This window comes from Pelmatolapia mariae, linkage group LG12, assembly GCF_036321145.2.
Source record: "Pelmatolapia mariae isolate MD_Pm_ZW linkage group LG12, Pm_UMD_F_2, whole genome shotgun sequence".
NCBI lineage: Eukaryota > Metazoa > Chordata > Actinopteri > Cichliformes > Cichlidae > Pelmatolapia > Pelmatolapia mariae.
In genome coordinates, this window is record NC_086237.1 from 22,250,854 (window position 1) to 22,273,927 (window position 23,074).

Below are 23,074 nucleotides of genomic sequence, written 5' to 3' on the forward strand. Positions count from 1 at the left end.
TTTTTTAGCTAAAACTGGTCAAAAAAATCTTGAAAATTTACAAAGTTTATTTCTTTTTAACTTGTTGATAAATAAAAAAAAATTACAGCTTAAAGCAAACAAGTCATTGCATTTGATTTGAATACTGAGGAGCATAGCTGTGCATTAACTGTTGTGTTTAATAATTAGATTTTTGTAAGTACTCATTTAACTGTTCGTGTTTAACTTCAAACCCTTTTGTTTTGATTTTGATGTTTGTGAATGTGTAACGAGGCTTCTGTTTCATTATATGACTCCTTTAGATCACTGGCTTCTGCTCATTGTTCTTGTTCAGGCCTTAGTAACACATAAAGAATATGTTAAAGCCAGGAACTGTGCAGTGCATTGGGGGGCAGGAAGAAGACAATCTGAAGAACTCCATTCCTTAAAACATAATTTAAATACTGTTTGCTTTTAATAAGAGTCCGATCTTAGCTATATTTTTCCAGTTTATTTATTTATTTACTAAAGATGACAAACTTGTTTTCCTCTTTTCCTCTTTTGGTTTACTGTCATGTGACCTATCTTTCTCAGATTCTGCAGACTTGCCCCTTCTGACGCTGACATTGCTTTTTTCGTTGTTTGTTTTTTACCAGCTTCTCAAATTTTACTTGTGTGTGGCTGATGTCAAAGTCTGTTTGTGTGAGAACAACTGTAGTGAAAAACTAAAAAATATATAGTCCCAACTCAGTGTGAATTCTGATTACATGTGTGGCTCCCTAATGACTTCATCACTGGTTGCAGTGAGTAGTCAGACTTTTGTCTGTTGTAGCCGTTGCCACCCCTGGCCACCCATTGGCTCCGCCCCTGATGGTGAAGAATCCATTTATGCTGTGTTTCTTGCCTCTTTGGAATGAATCTCTCTGTTTCACACACACTAAAAATAACACAAAACTTATTCTTATACAAACCATTACCACTTAGCTGCCAGTAATTTTTAGTTCTTGTTTTAATGAACAAATTCCCTGAAATTTACATATTTTTGTATTTACAAGTCTGTCAACCCTTCAGTGATTTCAAGCATATACATTTCTGAATAAAAAACAAATTTAAAAAAAACTGTGAGATAGTCCCTCTGTGGTATGTTAAAACCACCACCTTTGTCCCTGCTGTCTTTCACTGCATCTGCTCATTCAGCCATTTTCTCAGCGTCTCCAGGTTCCTCTGAACCCAGCGGACATTTTTCAGTACATTGTCCAGGGCAATCTGAGTAGCTCTCAGCTGAGAAGCCTGTTCTTTGATGGACTCAAAGAATGACTGCACCTGGGGGCAAAAACACAACTATTTAAGTGAAAACAGACAAAAGGTTCAAAGAAATGTACTCGTTCAGTTAAAACTGCAACAAGGCTAGCACATATTAGTCATTTGACCTCTCAGAATAGCAATATACAGTACCACCGTCTGGGTAGGTTCGAAGTTGTGACTGGAACTATACTTTCTTTTTAACATTTAACATTTAGCTTCTAACTTTCTTTCTTTCCTTTGGGCATTGGAGTACAAATTCAGATACAAAATAATAGGATTCTCTATTACAAAATGCCATTTGACATGTTTTAAATGCTTGGCCACAATACTTAGATTTTTTTAAGTGCTTTGACGTACCACGAGGCATGTTTAAAAATAAATATTAAACATATAATCAACTTTTGAAAAACACTGTGAAGGTGAGCTAAATATTATGTCAGTATATTGCTGAGTATCTAAACTTCTTTGTGGAATATAAACCACGTTATTTACCTCAGTGAGTTCTTCTGGAGAAGAAAACTGACTTGTGGTGCCAATGATGATGTTTCTAATGCAAAATGAGCCCAGCTGGAACCTGCAGACCAGAAAGACAACAGACAAGAAGGTCAAGACAAATATATCTGAATATCCAGACTGTGGTGCTTGTATGATACGGTACTTTTAAACACTACAAAGCTGCTTTTTAGTGTTTTCATCTAAATCACAAGGCCAGTTTGAGGAAAAAAAGATTTCACTGAATATTGTATAATTAAAAATAGCATTAAAAACTGCATTTATATGGCACGCTTTTAGGACAGTCTCTGTTATACTGACTTCTGAACCAGTGTGTCCCAGTTCTTTTTCACAAAGTCCCATGCAAGGTAATGTCCTTTTGGATTTCTGGCTACCATCAGTATTAGAGTGGACAGATCCTGGGATCGAATCACCTTTCCCTCCAAACCCAGCTCCAGCAGGCTGTAACAAAAACACAAACATGAACACATGAAGACTACTGACTAAAATTAACATACCATACACTTCAATAAGCAGGCTCAGACTTTGAGGTTACTAATCCATACGTGCCTCCATGTTTACCACAAGGTGGCAGCATTTCTGCTATATTTTCCAACAACACAGCATGAAGACAACATACCCTTTAAGTTTGCTGGTGTCTTTGCTGCTGGTTAAAGCATACAGGATCTTGCGCTTATGTGCCTCAGAGAGGGAAATCTTGTATGTGTGTAAGAGCGAGGCCCAGCCGTGATCATCCTGAGCTCCAACTGAATACACAGTCTCTGCCACATCAGTGGGCAGGCTGAAATAAACACAAACACAGACGTGCATATTAGGGATATGATGACATATCAGATTATATGAGCTCTCTTAGCACAGGAGAGAGCAGTTGTTTATGTGAATCATATATGTGGTTGCTGACTGTGAATGAGTGTTGAAGTGTAGTTTAGACATACTTGAGGGTTCCGTTGGACTGGAGCCAGTCGCTGAAGTGCTGACGTGCCCGCTTCACACAGGGAGGGTCATCCAGGTGACAAGCCAGTGACAGGACCTCAGTCCTAAGACGTCGCTCTGATACAGTGCCGCTGTCACTCCACGTCTGCTGGTCGATGACGGCACGGAAAAATCGCAGGATGTACGCCTGTAGAAACACAGGACCACAGAAACAACAACTCACATTAAACTAATGCCATAATGACATAAAAAAAAATCAAACCGTGTCCTGTGTTCTTACCCCCAGGTTGTGTGTTAAAACTGACTCATCTCTTTTCTCAACCAGATGGTAAAAAGCTTCTAGATATCCCAGTCCTTGGAGGAGAGGCACTGTGTGCGTTTCCAGTAGCAGATAACCGATTAAGTCTAAGGCTTTATTGAGCGGCAGATGACCAGCGCTTTAGAAGAAATAAATATAAAGAGAAGATTATTGTTTTCTATTTTACTTTTAGTAATCAAAGCTGTTTTCTTATACAGAAACCTCTTGCTAGCTCACAGAGACCACAAACAGTTACACACACAAACATATACTTACGTGACCAACTGAAAGGCGTTGTGTATCAAATGAGTTCTGTCTTTGTAGCTCAGAGCAGTGTGGTTTTCTCTCAGCAGTTTGGTCATCACATCCCAGCCACCATCCTCATAATGAACCATGTAATAGCCCGTCATATCGGAGTTTACCTTAACCCAGCTGGCTTCCTCTCCTATATGTATACTATCTGAATAAAACATATACAGTAAAAGATGGAACAAAGACCAAGATAATGGCAAAGAAAAGTTTAAACTTTTTATTCAGCTTTATTCAATTTTATATTCCCCTCTTACCTGTAGGTGATGTCATCAGGTGTCTGTGGATGGTGCTGGAACTATCTGTCTTATATGTCAGAGGAATATGCCAAAGGAAACTATACAAAAAAGAAATTTATACTCACAAAAGATACAAATCCTTCATATTAAACAGAAGTCATGGTAGTAATACAATGAGTTACATGTAGAGTAAGTAACATAACAATGAAGTTAAATAGTAGAAAATTTTAGAAAAGCGTGTGCATATTTACCCCTTCTGCAAAGTGGACCACTGAGGGTCAGAGGGCAGCACTGTCTTCAGGAATCTGTCCTGTCTAAGCAGCAGACGAGCCCCCTTCCTCGTCACAGTTACCAGAGGGATACCTTTCTGCAGAGTCCACGTGTTCATCATGGCTGTTAGGTTCAAATGTTCCCCAGCAAACAGGTACTGTAGGAGACAGTCCACTGAAATTAACATGCAACTACAATCTTATAAACTATGTGGCATTTATATGAGGTAAGCAGTGAAGACAACCCAGTGAGTTTATTTTTAAATGTTTGCTCACTGCATTTTTGGAGGCCTGGCTACTGCTGTAACAGTGTTTCCCTGAGATGAAGTCCTCCTCTGAGCAGGTCTGAAAAACAGAATGAAAGTGATGATTTTATGCTTCCTTTTCTTATAAAAGTCACATTAAATTTATGTTATAATCAGTGGTGGGCATTTTAAAGTAACAAACTACTGTAATCACATTACATTAATCAGCAATGCAGTAATGTAACACATTACTGTACTAAATTCAGCAGTTGCATTACAGTTATAATTATTTTGTTACTTGTGCTACACAGATTCTTCACTTTTCTGCATGCTGGGCAAATAGAAAGGAAAAGACAAACAGATGTGCGTTTTTTCTTCCTGAATTTTTCTACAATCAGCTGATTTAAATTTGTGTGCAGGATGAGGAAAATTTTGGAGTGGTCTACGGCTTTTGAGCGAGGAGAAATTGACATTACTTTTATTTTTATTGAAAGAAAGGACAAGAGTGCAATGGTGAAATACCAACTGCGTCCAAGACAGAAAGAACTGCTTTATAGTGCTAACAGACCTTCGGCTCTTTGCAACCCATGTTAAAGCCGAATGCATGCTGACCCCAGTCCAGCAGCCAGAGCCGGAACTTCCACAGGTAACAAAAACAGTAATGAACAGAAAGGCTTGTAACATTGTAACCTCTGTTGCTACTTGTAAATGTCGCTACAGTAAATTCATTTTGGCATTCGCTTTAAGAACTCTTTCAGCTGGTTTTCAGCTTTGCTTTGTGTTGTCGTTTTTTTGTGTTCATTCAGGAAAACTAAAAGAAAGCTCTTGTGTGTATACTCATTAGGATAGGGATTTGTCTTGGTGTGTGGGACTGTAGCCTAAGAATTATATTGCTAACCAGTAATTATGTGACAATGCATTTCAGGTCATTTTACAGAGAAACATGAAAGTAATGTAATGTAACGAGTAGTGTAACAAATTACTTTCTTCTATGAGTAATTAAATAAAGTAACAAAGTAACAAGCAATGTTTATTAAATTACTTTTTTGAGTAACAATCCCAACACGGGTTATAATACACTACAGTCATGGTTCTTGTTATATATATGGGTTTTGTTGTCTCTGTAGGTGCTCAGTCATCCAACGCTTGATAGTCTTTAAGATGAAGGCAATTAGACTTAATTTTCACAAACTGAAAAGAGGTATAGTTGCCTTTATTTCAACTGCCTAAGACTGTGGGTTTTGTTGTCCCTGATCTTGTTCCATACTCTGTGTGAGTGTTCATGTTTAGTTAGTTTTCATGTTTCATTTTTAGTTATTAGCCTTCTTGGTTAACAACTTTTTTATTCTGGAAGTTTCACATTTTCTGGATTTACTTCCTATTATTTTTCTGCCATGCCAGACTGTCTTGCCCTATTTAGTTGTGTTTAATATCATCACCTGTCAGATTGTTTGTCCTTAATTTTTCTACCTCTTGTTTCTGGTGTTTCTTGAGCTGCTTTTTGATTCCTACCTTGTTTTTTTTCTAGCCAATTAGACTTTATGCATCTCAGCTTTTTTTGTTTATTTTGCCTTCCTTGTAAATTTGGGACCTCTCTCTAGCATATCCTGACATGTATTTCATTTAATTTTTGGATGTGATTGTTATAATGGGATTTTAAATTTGCTTGACATTGATAATACATTACAGTGTACACTGTGATTGCTTTTTTTTTTTTTTATCAGTCTCTTGTTATTTTTGCCTGGAAAGGCAATGCATTCTTTTTTTTTCAGTCAGTCTGCACTCATTACAGCTTTACCAGGCACAGACAAAACACTGACTGCAGTAAAAACAGACTTAATGTTCACTCTGTTTATTACTTTAGCTACTCTAAGCAACTTTAAAGTCTGAGCTAATCGATTTTTGCACCATGAAATGGAAAACCTTAGCTGTTTGGAACGAAAACAAATAACAACAAATCTATAACACTGCTGTTACCAGAAGTTTAAAATGCTTATTTGTAAAACCTACATTTTTATGGGCTACATTAAAAAAAAAAACAACTAAAGACTATCATCTGATGGAGTCCCAGCTGTTACAGAAACCATTATAAGGGTAGTGTATTATTATTCAACAAACATTACAACATTAAAACAAATCTGAGACAGAGTCACGTACTCTGGGTCCCAGTATTCCCTCCTCTCCTCTACTTCATCCTGCCTCTTCTCAGCGATTATGGTTAAGACTACAAATCTTTTTATACTGAAACCTTTAAGCTTGTTTCTGCAACTAGAAAAAAAATCCTTTTATATATTGAAATTCTTGATTCTCATCTCAAAATTTCAAGTCAATAACCCAAAGTTTAAAGTTATTTTCTCAATTCAATTTGGAGTTACTTTCTTAAAAGTTAGTGTTAGTATGTCAAGAACACTTGACATACTAACACTAATGAGCTGCTCTTTCATGATAACGTCAAGATGGCAAACTATCATAAAAAGGTGAGTACTTCAGAAATAAAAGGACAAGCAGAAGCTTTCGATGACTATCTGTTCTATCTACCTGTAATCAAACTCTTATGTCGCCTTTTTAGTTTCATGATCTACTAAAATAGTTTGGACCACATATGGGGGAAAAAAGCCAAATAATGTAAAATATATTTCTGTCAGGCTGCGTGTTACTTTGACCACCTTTCATAATTTACACAAAAGAAAACGGTGTCTTTTGACACAGTTAGTGTAATTTGGGTTCTTACGTTGGCCAGACTGTCCCACAGATCCTGATTGTGTGCATTTTTGTAGCTGTACTTGCGGAGGTATCGCACGATCCCTCTCTGAAACACTTCATCTGTCAGGAAGTGTCGCAGCATGTGCAGGACACAAGCACCCTGGTAAGAAAGAGAGAAAAGGTCGGGACAAGTCCCGGAGGCTCAAAGGAGTGTTTACATCAAGCAAAAGGAAAAAAAGGTTTTGAAAAGATTTTCTGTCATAGAAAAATTTTGAAACATGCAAAGACAAAGACATACTTTGTCATAAGAGACTGTGTCAAACATCTCTTTGATCTGAGTGGGGTTCTCTGCTGGGCTAGATATTGGCCGAGAGGAGTTCAATGAATCGTGACCCACAGCTGCAAAGCAGGTGTGCAGCAGATATTCCTCCTGCAAGAGTGAGCACACAATATGAATATTAATCTTCTTTCTTAGGTTTAATATTAATCTGTCAATCAATGATTAAAGCACATACCACTTTGAGGTCCGGGTAAGTGGCTTCCACAGAAATGTACTCCATGTATCTGGCGAATCCTTCATTCAGCCAGATATCGTTCCACCACTCCATGGTCACCAGGTTGCCAAACCACTGCCAGCAAGAATTATAATTTTGACTCTTTCTGTAATAAAGTGATTGCCTGACAGCATTTAAACCTGCATGTCATTACTGTATGCGTACACTGTCATACTCCCACCTGATGGGCGAGCTCATGGCCAATGACCATTGTAACCCAGAGTTTATCCGAAACAGAGGATGTGAGGGGGTCGTAGAGAAGACTGGTCTCTCTGTAGGTGGTCAGACCCCAGTTTTCCATAGCACCAGACTGGAAGTCTGGAATGGCTATCAGATCTGAATGAAGAGCACATGGATCAGGATACTTATAGCTTATATTTCTGGCTTTGTTCTCAAAGCAAAAAAAAAAAATTACCTTGTTTGGGTAAAGGATAGCGGATGTTGAAAAACTCCTCATAGAAGTCTAGCATTTTAACAGCAACCTCCAGGGCATAGTGGGTTTGTTGCCACTTCTCTGGGGCTGCATAGATGGAAACCTGCAGTGAAAACACAAGAAACAGGCACTTAGACTGAGAAAGTAAGGAAGAAATGAAGGCATTTCATACGAGACATTATCATGTAGCCCACACCTGCACCCCAGAGGATGTTGTTCCAGTGACAGACTTAAAGTCACAAATGACAAATGCCGCGAGGTAAGTACTCATCTGTACACTTGGAGCAAACTGGTCCTCAAGCAAGTCGCTGCTGACTTCAACTGTTTTGATCTGAAAACCACAAAAACTCAATTGAAGTGTTTGTTTTTTTGTTTTTTTATTTGAACATTTGTGACCACTGGCACATATGCAACACTTACTACTGGCATGTTGGACAGAGAAATGTACTCGGGATGTCTCCTAATTCGTACAGAGAAATTGGCTTTGAAGCTTGGCTCATCAAAACAAGGGAATGCCATTCGAGCACTCGTAGGCTCAAAGTGAGTTGAAGCCAAGGTTCTAAGAATAGATATTATCAGATTTTTTAGTAAAGACACTTGTAGGTATGTGTAAGATAGCTTACAATCCATGCTGTGGAATAGTACACCTGGTCTCACCTGGTCTCTCCTGTGCTGGTTCTGTAGGTGCTCTTATAGAAGCCATAGAAACCTTCTGCAAGTTCTGCTCCAAACTCAATATACAGGAAATACTTCTGCCCACTGCTGAGCACTCTGGGAGAAAAAATGCCTATCTGCTCATGGGAAGGGTTATGAAGAACTGGAAGGACCTGGAACAGAAGGAGATTGATGGGTCTGATGTAGGCCACAATGACAAAAGAGCTGATGTGCATTCACAACTACCTGTTCTGATAGATGAGCGAGGTTCTGGTCCAATATGGTGGCTTTGGAGATCTGAAGACCCTTGCTGTGTAATACGACCCAGTTTGTATTGTTCTGCACATCAATCTGAATCTGCACTGAGCCAGTGAAACTTAGACTTGTGAGGTTGGGGTGCAGGAGGAGGTGATAGTGAAGAGGAATGATGTACCTGAGATAAATTAAGAAATTGACAAATATTCATCAGCTTTCTTGTTATTGATTTATTTATTTTAATACAATATTTAAAAGCGAGTGCAAAACTTACTTTGGTAGGCGAAGACGACTCCAGGGGAAGGACAGGTTATTGATGCTCAGAGATGGTTCCCCTGCAGGATGAGCAGGAGGGCTTGAAACCTGTTGTGAACTCTCGGTGGGCTGAGATCCAACCAGAGACACACTAAAGAGGGACAGCACCAACAGCCTGGCAGAGACCATTGCAGACGAAATGAATTTCTACAACTGATTAGAAAGATGCCAACCTCTGACGTGACAGGCTGACAGATAGCGTTAATATCACTCTATCATATCCTGAACACAGGGAAAAAATAAGAGGGAGCTGAGGTGACTGTCAGACGCAAAAGCAAGAACAGCAAGCACTTGGGACTTCTTTCCTTAAACCTGAAAGACACAAATGAAAGATCATGAACACATGAGTCTCTCGGACGAACCCTTTATTCTTCTTCTTATCTGTAGAGGTCTAAGAAAGTCCTCCTTCCAAATATGGCTAATGGTTTCAAAGGTGCATGCTGTAAAATTTGGACAAACTTTAATTGATGAATTCTGTGGTTTTTACCTATTTCTACTACCAAAAAAAGATTTTTCAACACTGCAGGACTTAAAGTGACTTCACTTGGTACCCCTGATCTGATGTTAATTTCTTTTCATCAATTTCATCAATTAGAGAAAAGGCTTACAGTAATGGTGTTATACTGAACCACGCTGCTGGATGTTAGGCTACAACATGTCTCGTCCTGAAGGAGAATCCAACATGTGACAAAAAAGCCACATGACTTTCCATGTGGACAAAACAAAATAAGGACACAGCTATAACTGTAAGGTGACAACAGCTGCAGGAGCGTAGCTGCAGTTCAAATCGGGTTACCGAGGCATTAGTTGTGCTGTACCATAGTGAAAAGATAAGGCTGCTTGCTACAACCTCTGAGCTCACCAGAAATGCACCAGACGGTAGAAGAGCGTTTAAATGTTGGAGTGTGCTAAAAAAGCCCCGTCTAAATTCTGCTTCAGATGTAAAGTTTTAAAGAAATGTCAAAATGCGTTACCTCAGTCATTTTAGCTTCATCATGCTTCCTTTAAGGCCCTGCTGTAACTTTCACTTTCCCTTTTAAGTTTCCACCCACTAGTGATGACACAAAACTCTTTGTGTGCGTGTGTGTGTGTGTGCGCGCGCGTGCGTATTGTGTGTGTGTGTGTGTGTGTGTGTGTGTGTGTGTGTGTGTGTGTGCAGGTGTAACCTACAAGAGCGTTGTCTAATGTTCTGGGTTTGGTGATATTATCAGTTTCTCACCTCAGATCTAACAGCTGCGAGCAGGTGTATCTCTCCAGTTACTCTGAAATACTCTGTCCCGTTCTCTGTCCTGTCCTCTGTTTTGTCCTCTGTTTTGTCCTCTGTTTTGTCCTTTCTCTGTAAATGCAGATAGTGCTTTACATGTGCAAAGCTCACACAGTCCTCCTGTCTCTTTCTCTCTGTCCCTGTGTCTGTGTGTGCATGTGTTTGGGTTTTGTGCAGGCATTTGGGTGGGGGCAAGGGGGTTCCATTGTTAGTATAAGGTCACAACAATGAGACATGTGAGTCCCCCACAATGCAATGCTCCTGCCAAAGCCAAATGGCATGCCCCCATTTAGCACACACATACAAAAGCCACACAAACACATACACTAACGCACAGAACAGGAGGGCGATCAGTAATCATAAAAGTCACTCTAACTGAAGCTGACATGACTGAGCCATCCAGGGGTCTCTTTTACCTTCCTATCATCTATTTGTGGACAGGTAAGAAGTTTAAATATATTTTAAAATATATCTTTTGAATCAATATGAAAGAATAATTAGTCTTAAATGATCACATGAATCATAAATGTCCACAACACTGACTTTAAAGAAGGATTTCTAGGAGTTTGGTTTTAAGAGCTCTCCTCTGTAACTGTTGCAAGTCAATAAAAGTCAGTTTAATTATTCACACAGAAAATAGGAAATATCCTTCATCTCTGGTGGCATACATTAATATTAGCTCCTGGAGTTACTACATCAAATTCAGAAATACATGTAGTACATATAAACATATCACCACTTTGATTATAAAACATATATGTGTGATAAGAGCTCAGCAACGAGAATAATTCATCACTGCAAAGATTCGCACACAACTTACCTCTGTTTTTGATTTTTTATTTGATCTTCCGTGCTCCACCTGAATCAGGAGGGGTAGAGGGCGATGTGCTGGCTTCACTGGCACCTCCAGTTCACCTGTCAGGGGAGAGGCTTGGTTGGACCCTGCTGGTGTGCATTGTGAATGACTTCAGGAGAGGGCACTTGGAGGTCAGCTGGAGCTCAGCGTCAGAGGGTCACATGCCCACCACACCATACAGCATTGCTTTAACCAGGAAGCACCATGTCCCCAATGTGGTGGCTGTTATCACTGTGACAACCAGAGACTGGCCATCATACAGTTGCTCAGTAAGTCGCAAGAGACACTCAAAAGGCAAGAGGAGACGCCGCATCACCTCATCAGGTAAAGATGAGTTCATGTGACCATATCTGTAAATTTGGAGCTGGAATTTCACATTTTATCTTTTCAGATCATCAAGACAAACTGTGCCATGAAGAAGAAAAAATTAAAGGTAAAAATTTATTGTTGCTCAAAAATGAAAAAAGAAAAAATCAATAAATTGACACACGAGGATATCTTATACTGGTCTGCATGGTTTGCTCTCAGGCATTGATGTGTGGACAAACACAGTGGTTATCCTGGTTATGAGGCTGCTTCTCATGAAGATCCTCGCCTTTGACACTCTGATGACCATTTATGTTGTTATTAAGTGGTAAGAACCAAACATGCCATCATACAGTACACGGATGTACCTTTGTATGCAGGCATGTCATTGATTATTATAAGTCTGTAAATCTTCTTGTATTTCTATGAGTGTAATTCATTTGATTTTATTTAATTATGTAAGTCTGAACGGAGTATTTGACTTTTCAGATCGATGGAAATGGGTTTCTCATGCAACATATGACCTTGACAAGAAAACTAACCCAGAGAGGATAACTGTTTCTGGTCTGAAGTCTTCATAGAGGAGTTTTCTTCAATGGAAGATAATGAGTATGTTCCCACTCATGTGGTTGATTTTAAGGACATGGTTTGACGAATTAAATGGGAAATGATCCATTGCCAGGATGACAGGAGTATGCTGTAACGCTTAAAGACGCGCCTTTTTCAGCCTTTTCACAGAGACATCCAGGTGTTGCTGCCTTTGGCAGTTGAAAACAGATCGTGTTTGTGAGGCCAAACCTGTTATCTGATCAAAAGCTAACCACAGACAGATGGCTTAATGCTTCTGTTAAATGTGTGTATGGGCTTCTGTGGGAAGGTGTGTGTACAGTCTCGCTCTTATTTAACTCTAAACTCCTGTGGGTGAATTTCAGCTCAAAGTTTGTTCATTTTTTTTGTTTGTTTGTTTACTCATTAATACTGTTTTACTTTATTAGTATGTTCATTTTTCTTTTTATATTCCTGTGAATGTAAAATTAATAGACAGGAAGTAAAATCGAACTATGTTGACTTTCATGTTTGTTTGCTTTTTTAAATAAAACACTCACACAGTTTATTTCCTCTTTTTTTTTTTTTTTTTTTTTTTGAGAGCCTTGAGTAACACACTGACATATCAACAGATCACCATTAGGTGGCAGTACAATCACATCTGACATTTTTTAAATTATTATTTAACAGCAAGAATATGGAGCTTAACTTCCTCTACGGGGCACTACGTTCATAAATAAGTTAAGTATTTCAACATTGATCAGACACTCTTCACTCACACATGTTGTAAGAGACCACAATGCCAAAGAAAAAAAACAACAACAACAAAAGAAACTGAGATGAACCAATATCGTCAAACAAACTTGGCGTTATTACAGAGAATGTTACATGTTCAAAAGGCTCACAGGCTTTTTTAAAGGTAGAAACTTCTACCAGGTATCAAATTCTCAAAACACAACGCTGATGCAGAAAACACAGCCTAGCGTGATAAGGTTTCTTCAGTAATTTGCACTGTTTTCTCTCCAGTATTTTACATGTATCCCAACAAGGAGCAGCTTGTCAGTTCCAACAAAACCAATCTACAGTAGTAAGTTTAAAAATTTGGGAGAAAAAGACTCCGAGGGTGGAGGGTGCTGGTTTGGTGTTGAGTTTTGATTTTCGCTGCACAAGAAACAAAAAACAAAGAAAAAAAAATCTGTCTTTGGCTCAAATTATACGAATAATAAAAAAAAGTAGAGTAAAGAGTAAAAAACAAGAGCCTGTAAAGTCACAGCGTCTTGGCAAAAAGGCGGGACTTCCTCTAATGCGAATCAGCTGAAATGAAAACACTTTGACACATTAAAAGAAAAACACTGAAGCACCCACAAACACACAGACTCACACAAGCAGTCAAAGTCAGGCATGAGAAAAACAAAGTAGTACTGATGGCATTCGCTGTGACGAGTTTCAAAATACATTCAACAGAACAGCTCACATTACTTAAAATAAAATGCTGAAGCAAATCAGCTAGTACTTGGTGCACTTAAAAATAAATGACATCTCCTATTGTTCTACTTACTTTTACTGTGAAAGGATCCAAAACCAAATCACAGAGCTCCAAAGTTTGAGCTAGTTTTAATGGAGGACATGAAGTGAAAGAAAACAAAAAACACTGATGTGGATTTGTGGAAAAAAATTAAAATAAAGTGCATTTGTTTAAACAAACCTCATCATCTGAGGTATTCAAAAAAAATCACATCAAATGGCACAAAAACAAACTTGACTCCATTACACTGTGCACTGAAGACAAAATGAACTATTTACAGTCAATTTAAACACACAGAGACATTTGTGTCATTGTCAGGTGCGTTCTATCCAAAGTTGAAGACAGATTGTAGAAGCCGTCATGACGTCTTGTTTATTTTATTTTGCATTTTTTACCTCCAGAGAGCTGATTCTCTCATAGTTAGTGACACCAGCATGTCCTGCGTCCACTGGGAGGTCTTTCACCTTTAAACAAAAATTAAAGTCCTAATAACTGTTCAGGCTGCTGGTTCCTCACTGCAAGAAACAGGTGCCAGTGTTAAGTATCAGTGCTCAGCAAAAAACTTCCAAAACTTTTACTTGTAGTGCACACACATACCCAGACCTACACACATGCAGGCGCACACAAAGACTCCCGCTATTACATCAACACAGTGCTCAGAAAACATGGCAGGAGCAGGGCAAGCCGTTTGAAATTTTGAGAATCAAAGTGTAAAGAGGAGGTGGCAAAACTGCGGGGGTAGATCCTCCAGCTGTCCCGGTGTGGATGGAGACTCTCCATATCCTTCTGCGCACTGTATGCTGCCACTGTGAAGTTAGCATCCCCGGTGGTCAGGAGGTCAAACACACAGGAGTGGAAGTAAATGTCCTCTACCTCCAGTTGCTCCCTGCACCGCTCCCTCGCCCCCTCCACACCAAAGACCTGCGTGGAGCCGTAGGCGGATGTTTGTGTCTGTGAGGAGTAGCTGGGCCGACGTAGCTGCTGAAGCTGCAGGCCAAGCGCAGGAGGGGAGACAGGCAGGGGAAGATGCCCCGCCTGGTCGATGCGCTCTGCGCTGGGGCAGCCGTTCAGGCAGAGCTGCAGGTCCTGGGTGGCATCGTAGGCCTGAGCCAGCTCCTCTGGGATCCGCACCGCCAGGGTCAAGTAGCGCCCCAGTTGGCGAACAATTACAGTCACGCCGATGTAGCCAGCGTGCAGCTCCACGTGGCGCCCTGGGCTGCGCTCGGAGATCCACAGAGCCCGGACCTTCCTGCTTGCTCCGTCTGCACCAGCAGAATTGTGCATGGGGTCGCCACTGCTCACGGTTCCATCATCAAAGGCAGCCGGAAGGTTGTCCGTGACGGCCTGGTAGACCCTCTGGTCCGTACAGCCCTCGTAGGGTTTGAAGATGATGGTGATCTATAAAGCAGCAGAGCATCAGGTAACTTAGAGGAACACTTCAAATATGTTCAGTTTACAGTTATTGAGACATTTCATTCATTTCATTTTACATGATAGACACAATTTTAATCAAAAAGATGAAAAGAGCAAGTTAATTGAAAGTAAATTAATCACCAACTAATTTAATAATTTCCTAATGAATTTCAGTGGCTTTTGGAGCAAGTCAAAGAAATATCTTTAGCAAGCAGACTGCTAGTTGAACAAAACAAAATATGAATATAGCTGTACTTTGGTTGATCAGGAAGACAGAAAATCCTAATAATACAAATCATAAAAATAATAATAAGCTGCAGTTCCAACTAACTGGTTAGTTTAAACCTTTTAAAGAAATGTTCTCTGGTGTTTGATACATTTCCCCTTTTTGTGTTGTAATTGAGCATCCTGGGGTTCCTAAAATTAAAGATTCAATTTATTCAGTTTAGTTCATTTCATGCACTAAACTGTTTATAATTGGAGTAAGAAAAAAAATCTCATGACAAGCAGAAGAAATTTCCATCTGTCTGTTTTTCACAAATATCAACACTCACCCACTGCACAGGTTACCAACTCTCATCAGGCTACATTTGAGAAATGACTTAATGACTTTTTAACAAGTTGTAATTTGACACAGCTATGCAAACATGCTGACACATGCACGCACACGAACACACAGGCTGGCAGAAACACACACAAATACGCACACACACACACATAGGGATCCAGTGGTGAGTGGAAGCTGGAAGTGGTAGATGCAGGGTGTGGTGTGAGCATTACGGTTAGCACTAGCATCATAGTTCCGGTGAATGGCTGCTTTGTTCATATGACAGCCGTGAGGAATGAGACCTGGCAGGCCATTAAGCCTGGAGGGCCGTTAATGTGTGTGAAAGAGTGTGTGTGTGTGTGTGCGTGTGTGTGTCCTTAATAATCGTGACTAATAACTTGCCCCACCTCTGACACAAGGTCAAACCTACAGCTCCAAAGTGTAGCAGCTGTACTATTTGCTTAATGTGTGTGTGTGTTTCTGCGAGTGTGTGCGTGACTAAGTGTATGCACGGGTGTGTATGTCCTTTAATAATTAAAGCTATCGACTGTGCTAGAAAGTGCAGATGATCGAGGGGAAACAACATTGCTTCTTTAACACCACAAAGATCACCTTGTGTGGTTCGTCATCCATTTAGTGGTGTGTGCCTGCGTGTGTACTTGTGAGTGAGTGTCTTCTGCACTGTGTGTCCTCTAAGTCACACAGTGCCGTAAGCAGAGCGCAAGGAGTGCCACTCGTGAACTTATGAGACACACGCACAAGTGCTTGCAGACACACACATAAGTAAACAGTGGGTCCTTTCACACATCTCATTCCATGTTATTAAAGGTCAGGCTGTACGCAGCCATTAACCAAGTTAGGTTTCTAACACTGCTTCAGTCACAAGAGTTAAGAGTCACAAGATCGAGGCTTTTTGCCTTACACCTGTGAGTCTATGGGAGCGAGAGACACTCAGCATGAGAGTCAAGGAGAGCATGTTTTCCAGTTTGACTTTGATAAGATTTCTTATTCTGACGTGCATAAAAGTAGCTTGGACGTCATTATGGAAACACAAACAAGAGATATATAACTAGACTGTTAACCCTGCTTGCACTTGTAAGAGTCTTTCAGCTTCAAAAATCGAAAAATAAGAGCCCAAAAGCCAGTTTCCAGTTCCTTACCTTATTGGTTGCTGTTGCACTGGAGCCAGGAACCACAGGAACATTAGTGACCTGCACTGAAAGGTAGTCGTTATCAATAAGAGGCCATGCTCCCTCCACTTTACAAGTCTGGAAGCTGTCCTTGAATGTCCTCAGGTGGGGGTCACCAAAGAGCCCACAAAACAGGTACCCAGCCCGAGAGTGGCCGTGGCTGTGAGTGTGTGAGTGTGAGTGAGCGTGTGCATGGGATTGCGTGTGGGCGTGCTGAGTGCGGCTGTGATAGTTGCATGGCTCAAAGGGAATCTCGGGGTGTGTGGGAGAAGTGGGGCCGTCTCTGGAGCAGTTTCTCTGGCTCATTAGGTCTGAGATGCCCAGAACGGCCGAGTGGAAGACCAGGTTTCCACGGCAGGCCTTTGCTGTCCTCTGAGTGCAGGCCGAGTACGCACGCAAAGCCTTGCAAAATTCAGTGTGAAAGCCATCCACCGCAGGGTTCAGGTGGGAGGTCAGGGAGACAAAGTCGGTGGTGCACTTCTGGATACGACACTGAGGTGTGGCCACCTGGCACTGACCTGAAGAGGACACACAGATAGAGTCTGGAATACTGATATATAATACACACATGTCTGATAATTTAGGCGTGAACTAGACAGAGTTATGTCTCAGTGGAAGTGAAAAGGTTGTGCAATCACACAAGACAACCAAGGTTACGTGTGAAGAAAGCTTTGATTTTAAGCACGCAATGATATGAGTCTTTTTACAGTCTAATAAAAACCTAATAAAACTAGAAAAAGAACCAGCTGTTGATTGAAAGTCTGGATCAATCATCAGTGCCGCTCTGTGAGCGTAATAAACCTGAAGTGTAATAAACCAAAGAGCAACCGGAGAGAGGGAAGACGAAGCATGTTTTACCACAAGCAGTGAGATAAAAGTGCCCATACAGCCAAGGAGCACACAGCATATAGAGCATTATAGACAAAGGGAACAGGGCAAAGCAGCTGTGCTGTGAATACAAACACAACACAGTGACTTTTTGAAGCTAATAATCTTCGTCAGCAAGGTGCTGAATAATTGTGTTAGTGATCCTGGGTGGCTTCTGTAGAGGAAAAACATAATCAAAAATGCACCTCGTGTAGCCATCAGAAACAGATTTCCCTGATGTTTTATCTATTTCTGCGTTTCTAAATGTAACGAGGGTCAAAGTCGCCTTTTATATCATAGATCATCGGAGAGAGAGAGAGAAAGATAGAGCGAGAAAGAGATTAGAGACCAGACCTAATGCATCAGTCACAACGTGCTCCAATTAGATTAGGCCAGAGAGAGAGAGGCTCTGCAGTGTATGAGCACCTACACACACACACAGCAATAGCTATCTTAGAAAGAATGCTGCTTGTACTTCCGCTAACCACACAAAGTCGGTGATCTTTAGATGATGGTCTCTTAATGGCCAAGAAAAGGCCGAAAGTGCAAGAGTTTTTACAGAAATGATCACTCAAACGTTACTCCATCACTTAACCAGCTGGCAGCACACGTCCGCTATTCTCTGTCGATTTATCTGATTTTAGAGCATGAAGGAGTGTGATGCCACCAAATGGGGGCAGTAATGCTCTGAATTTTGCTATTCGGGGTGCAGGTACGGACCCTCACTCACACCGCGCTTTAGAATCTTTCTCCTAACTGTTAAATACTGACACCAACCCACAGACACACACACACACACAGGCTGCCTCCTATGCCAACCACCGCTGCACAGACAGGTCTGAGTACTGAGGACACATTGTGTCTTTGACTGGTGCACCAACAGCCTCCTTCTTTCCCTCCAATCTAGCCTGCAGTACCCAAATGCGACTCCCAATCTAATCAGAGCAGTTTGTTCTCTTTCGGGTTATCGGGATCATGAGCTGCTGCGCAAAAAGCACTTATTCACTAATATTTTCTCCGAAGGATAACTTAGCGAGAAGCAAGCTGACCCTCTAACTGCAGGGCTCTCGAATTAAACCATGGATTTGCAAAACCTTACTGACGGAAAGCTTCTGTTGAAGTTTACACCACTGTGTCGCTCACATGCTGACCCTGCACTCTGAACTCTCGGAAATAAAAACTAGGATTTCCATATCATGCTTAATAATGTTTGTAATATTTACACGTTACATATTAAAGCACAATGTTCTTATTTGCTTCTGAAAACATTCATGTGATCTCCTTTGTAAACAGTCTTTCTAAATTAGCATTATTTTTGTCAAGTAAAGCCGAGGTGATGAATACTCCGGTGGCTGGCAAATACTATTAAGAGGAGAATACACAACTCCTCGTGTGTTTAAAATTGCCTTCAACATTGCTCCTTATCCTCTGTCTTCCTCGCATTCAATATAATCCCACAGGACTCGAATCTTCTTCTCTCTCATATCTTCAGTTTTCTCTCTTTTTTTTTTCCTTTGTAGCTTCAATCACTTGCCTCCTTCAGCACTATTCTGCTTTCAGCCCCCTCAGCCTCATTCCCTGGCCAGCCTCACCTCCTTACTGCCTCTCTTCCTGAGGCACCTTCTCTACCATCAGACAGAGGTCATAAGATCAACCAGCTGAATCTCAATGGCTCGGTTTGGCTTTTTTTTTTTTTTTTTGCCTCCCAATCTCGCTGCCTTCAACTCCTTTGATCTCTGGAGATCAGGAAAGGATCTACTGGGATCATTTCTCAACCAAGGGAATAGCTCCAGAAGTGCTTATTGATCACCTTGTTGTGTGCACTCTCTCACACGCTGAGCTCAAATCACACAAACACCCTTTCTATAGCTTTAAGCTGCAAAGCTTTACAGGAGCTCACTCCAGCGTGCACTCTCTCTCGTCGTCCGCCAGACACTGTGAACAATAGTCAACAATTCAGACCCTCCTTCCTCCCTGCCTAAACAGACACATGGGGCTGACAACAAAGAAATATATCTAAATACCCCAAAAGATGTACAAGTTTTAACAAATAAAACATTCTGTTTGGCTCGACAAACTAAAAAAAGAACAAAACCCCCCCCACATTCTTTCCAGGTGACGCACGTGCAACATAGGTGCCAAGAGGGTCTTTAATGTGAAGTGGGTCTCTCTCTGTGTTCCCGTTTTGTCCGACTGCCTGCGCTGTGTTAAACTAATTACTGGAGGTGTGACTGCTCTACAGACAGCCGACCCCCTGCACAGACAAAAACACTCAGACTCAGCCAGATTTTATTTATTTATTTATTTTTTTGCTGCCTTTTTGCACCAAATGTAAAATGCTTCTGTATCTTTACGAGACAGAAAATGACCAGCAAACAGTGTCACAAAAAAAGTAAAGACCTCTGCAAAGCCACAGAAAACAGAAGTATGTCAAAACTGTCACATTTGAGTTTAGTGTCAGAAATCCTTGCAGACACCTTGTTAAAGTCCAGTTAACAGGCTCTTCATTTATTAAATTCATTGGTTTTTTTGTTGTTGTTTTTTTTTTCTAACAAGCCTTGGATCATTGTAGGGGTTTTAAAAGATAAACATCCACAAATATAAAGAGAAATATGTCGGACATTCAAGAATATGTTCTTAAATTAGATTATCTGATCCCGTTTCTTACAATAGACATTATTAATCAGCATCAGCTCAACATTACATGTTTATTTAGGTTTGGCCAGATTTAAATCACAGCGCAACTTCTTTTTACATTTTATGATGTGCAGCGGTGGAATAGATTGTTTTGTTTTGTTTGTTTTTTTCTGTAAATGAGTGCACTAAAAGAATTGGTTTATATGGACAAGAGGAGAGGTAGCTCGCTCCTGCCTTCTCTCCCCCTCCTCCATGAGCCATTAAGAGGCAGACAGGAGAATGACGGCCCAGGAGAGAGGAGAAACTCGATCCGTGCTCAGACTGCTGCACTGCCGCTTTAGAGAGAGCCATTGTCAGGCAGCACTGGGCCCAACACAAGGATCAACCACACAGTGATTACAAATGCTTAATAACTAACAAAGTGTTTCAATCACCATCAAGTGATGGCGACTGAAAAGAAATGTTGTTACTATGGTTATAGCTGATGGAGTCCGCAGTAATTAGTTCATCACTGAATATGAAAGTAGATAAATTACAGATCAGTTGCTACTGTGACCCAAAGAGACTCTGGGTGTTGCAGTGTTGCAAGTGTGATTAGTTACCTATGTGAGCACCGCAGCACAGAGCGATGATCAGCAGTAGAACCGGCCGGAAGCGGCGCACCATAGACGGGGAGGTGAGGCGCTCAGCCCCGCGGCAACAGCATCCGGCTCTCCCCATCCCCGTCCATGCAGGGCCAGGAGGGGAGAGTGGACAGACCTCCAGAGGGCGAGGACGGGTGGTGTCCAGGCCTTCTCACCACTTTTTCTGCCCCTTCTTCTTCACTCTTCTCTCCTTCCTCTCCTCCTCGGGTGCGCAGGGGCATTAAAACACAGCTGCTCCGCGGAATGCAGGGCGGAGGGGGAGGTGGAAAGGCACAGAGAGGAAAGAAAATACAAAGTACAACCAGAAGTCACTTCGTCGACACTTTTACTTTTTTCTCTCCTATACAAATCCAAACCCCACGTGACTGGAGTGCGCTCCCGCTGCAAGCCGGACTTTTGCCTTGATTACGATCACTCTCCTCTCTCGTCCCAAACACGCACAATCATATCCCTCCCTCCCTCACTGGCCAGGCGGAGGTTTCTCCTGCTCTCCTCCCATTTCACTTTCTCCTCCTCCTCCTCTCCCACCCCAGCAAATCAATAGAGAATCAACCAAACCCTGCTGGCGGAAAACCCGCCTATACCACATTGATAGAGAGAGAGAGAGAGAGAGAGCGAGAGAGAGAGAGTATATAAAATAGGACAAAAACAAATAAATAAAAATCTGATATAAGTTATGAAGTCTAGTTAAAGCAGCACTGTATAAACTAAAATAATAATGAGCTTATTGATTTATTCAATTCACTATTTAATTGCGCACGAACAGCAAGAACATTAGAACAAAATACAAAAGGACGTCGAACATTTGACGATGAACAAAAATGTTATTCAGAAAAAAATCTTAACTCATGTTTAAAATGTAAAAGGAATAGAAAAACTAATGCAAACATGTTGCAAAAATAACCAATCAGTGACGTCAAGCAAACAACGTCAAAGAAGTTTGCTAGACTTTTAACCTTTTCCTTCCTTGCAGCAGTTTCCTTTCACTCTCCGCATTTGCAAGAAACTGAAAAATACATAAAATATAAGTATTCGGTTATGTGAGAAGGGAGGCTATTCAGTAACGGATTTTACAATGTGTAATTATAATGGTATTAATTCACAGGTAAATAAATCATGTTTTAAGATATGTGACATAATCAATTCCTCTCTAACTCGTTGGTTAGAGAGGAATAAAATAATATTGCCCACTACCCAAGCCTCTTAAGAGTAACAATAAAATCATATTTTATATTTTAGTACTGATAGGATTTCTATCATTATTAGTACTTCTACAGTTTGTACAAATACAGGTAAGTGCAAACGATTTCCCTAGGAGGAAAAAGGGCCAGACATCCTTTAAAGATGTGTCAGAAATCTTAAGGAATCTTTTATTTTGTATGTTTGTTGTTTCTCAAATCCCACATCAAATAAGTGTTTAAAAATTAACCATATTACACTCGAAATACTCCAAAAGGATACCTCTTAACCTCATGAGTCATATCCAGCCTACTCCATGTGTTCCCCATGGCTATGATAGAAATCATAAAACATATAAATCCACTTATTAAACTCGGGGATATACAGTATTATGCAAAGTCTTTCTTTAAATTTTTCCAGGCATTTTTGTGATTTTTTATATAGTGGTCTTGAGCAATGCTTCTCCAGGCTTTCTAAAGATCTTTCACAGTTTTGATTTGTTTTGGACATTGGCTGCTGTTTTACTTATTTTCACTCTAGCCCTTATACCTGATCATTTGTTTGTTTGTTTGTTAAGCAACTTAACACTGACCTATGAATCATTCAAGCATAAACTGGTATCTAACACCAGTGTAGTGTCTACACTTAAACTGTAACTTTAGACACTTGGAAACTAGCAGTTTGATTCAAAAACACAGCATTTGTTTTAATTTCTTTAGTTGACATGATGTGCTGTGTGTCCTTAAATTTGGGGATTTTTTAATGAAACTGCACAAGTGAAAGACCTTAAAAATGATCTTCAGCAGACGAAAAGTATCTAAAGTCATGTCTTTAAGAAATAGGAACAAATCCAGCAAAGACCTGATACAGGACAGATGCATCTGACCCTGCACTCCATCCATCTACTGTTTGCTTAAGTCTCATCAGAAATGGTTTCAGTGGAAGGGTGGCTGTCAAGAAGCTATTCTTAAGAAAGGGAAACCAAGAGAAAAGGCTGAGGTATGCCAAATTACACAAAAACTAAAGACTCAAGACCTTTGCACAGTATTGTAATTAATAATTAATTAATCAGTGAAATTAGTTGGATATTTCGTGTGCTGTTATTCAGTCTGTATTC

The 23,074-nt window shown here is 40.5% G+C and overlaps 2 protein-coding genes across 2 annotated transcripts; both read right to left on the reverse strand.

Moving 5' to 3' along the window:
• Positions 1-117: 117 nt before the first annotated feature.
• Positions 118-9,990, reverse strand: erap2 (endoplasmic reticulum aminopeptidase 2). The gene is made up of 21 exons (XM_063490817.1): positions 9,958-9,990; positions 8,943-9,295; positions 8,660-8,846; positions 8,417-8,586; positions 8,180-8,318; positions 7,956-8,090; positions 7,742-7,862; positions 7,508-7,662; positions 7,288-7,401; positions 7,071-7,202; positions 6,801-6,932; positions 4,101-4,169; positions 3,807-3,982; positions 3,574-3,653; positions 3,284-3,467; positions 2,990-3,146; positions 2,712-2,896; positions 2,396-2,557; positions 2,077-2,217; positions 1,756-1,837; positions 118-1,281 (listed from the first exon to the last, which is right to left on the reverse strand). Exons 2-21 carry the CDS (start codon positions 9,110-9,112, stop codon positions 1,135-1,137), a joined length of 2,838 nt encoding a protein of 945 aa, XP_063346887.1. The 5' UTR covers positions 9,113-9,295; positions 9,958-9,990; the 3' UTR covers positions 118-1,134.
• A 2,573-nt stretch (positions 9,991-12,563) lies between these two features.
• rgmb (repulsive guidance molecule BMP co-receptor b) lies at positions 12,564-21,244 on the reverse strand. Its single transcript, XM_063489383.1, has 3 exons — positions 20,737-21,244; positions 16,601-17,148; positions 12,564-14,878 (listed from the first exon to the last, which is right to left on the reverse strand). Exons 1-3 carry the CDS (start codon positions 20,852-20,854, stop codon positions 14,120-14,122), a joined length of 1,425 nt encoding a protein of 474 aa, XP_063345453.1. The 5' UTR covers positions 20,855-21,244; the 3' UTR covers positions 12,564-14,119.
• Between the last annotated feature and the right edge of the window lie 1,830 nt (positions 21,245-23,074).

Coding starts and splice junctions, on each gene's coding strand:
- erap2 (XM_063490817.1), bottom strand. CDS start 9,112: ATGGTCTCTGCCAGGCTGTTGGTGCTGTCCCTCTTTAGTGTGTCTCTG. Junction 7,203..7,287: donor CTTACCCGGACCTCAAAGTG/GTATGTGCTTTA, acceptor TCACTCTTGCAG/GAGGAATATCTGCTGCACAC. Junction 1,838..2,076: donor TGGGACACACTGGTTCAGAA/GTCAGTATAACA, acceptor TCTGGTCTGCAG/GTTCCAGCTGGGCTCATTTT.
- rgmb (XM_063489383.1), bottom strand. CDS start 20,854: ATGGGGAGAGCCGGATGCTGTTGCCGCGGGGCTGAGCGCCTCACCTCC. Junction 17,149..20,736: donor GTGCTGCGGTGCTCACATAG/GTAACTAATCAC, acceptor TGTCCTCTTCAG/GTCAGTGCCAGGTGGCCACA. Junction 14,879..16,600: donor GTGCAACAGCAACCAATAAG/GTAAGGAACTGG, acceptor GCTGCTTTATAG/ATCACCATCATCTTCAAACC.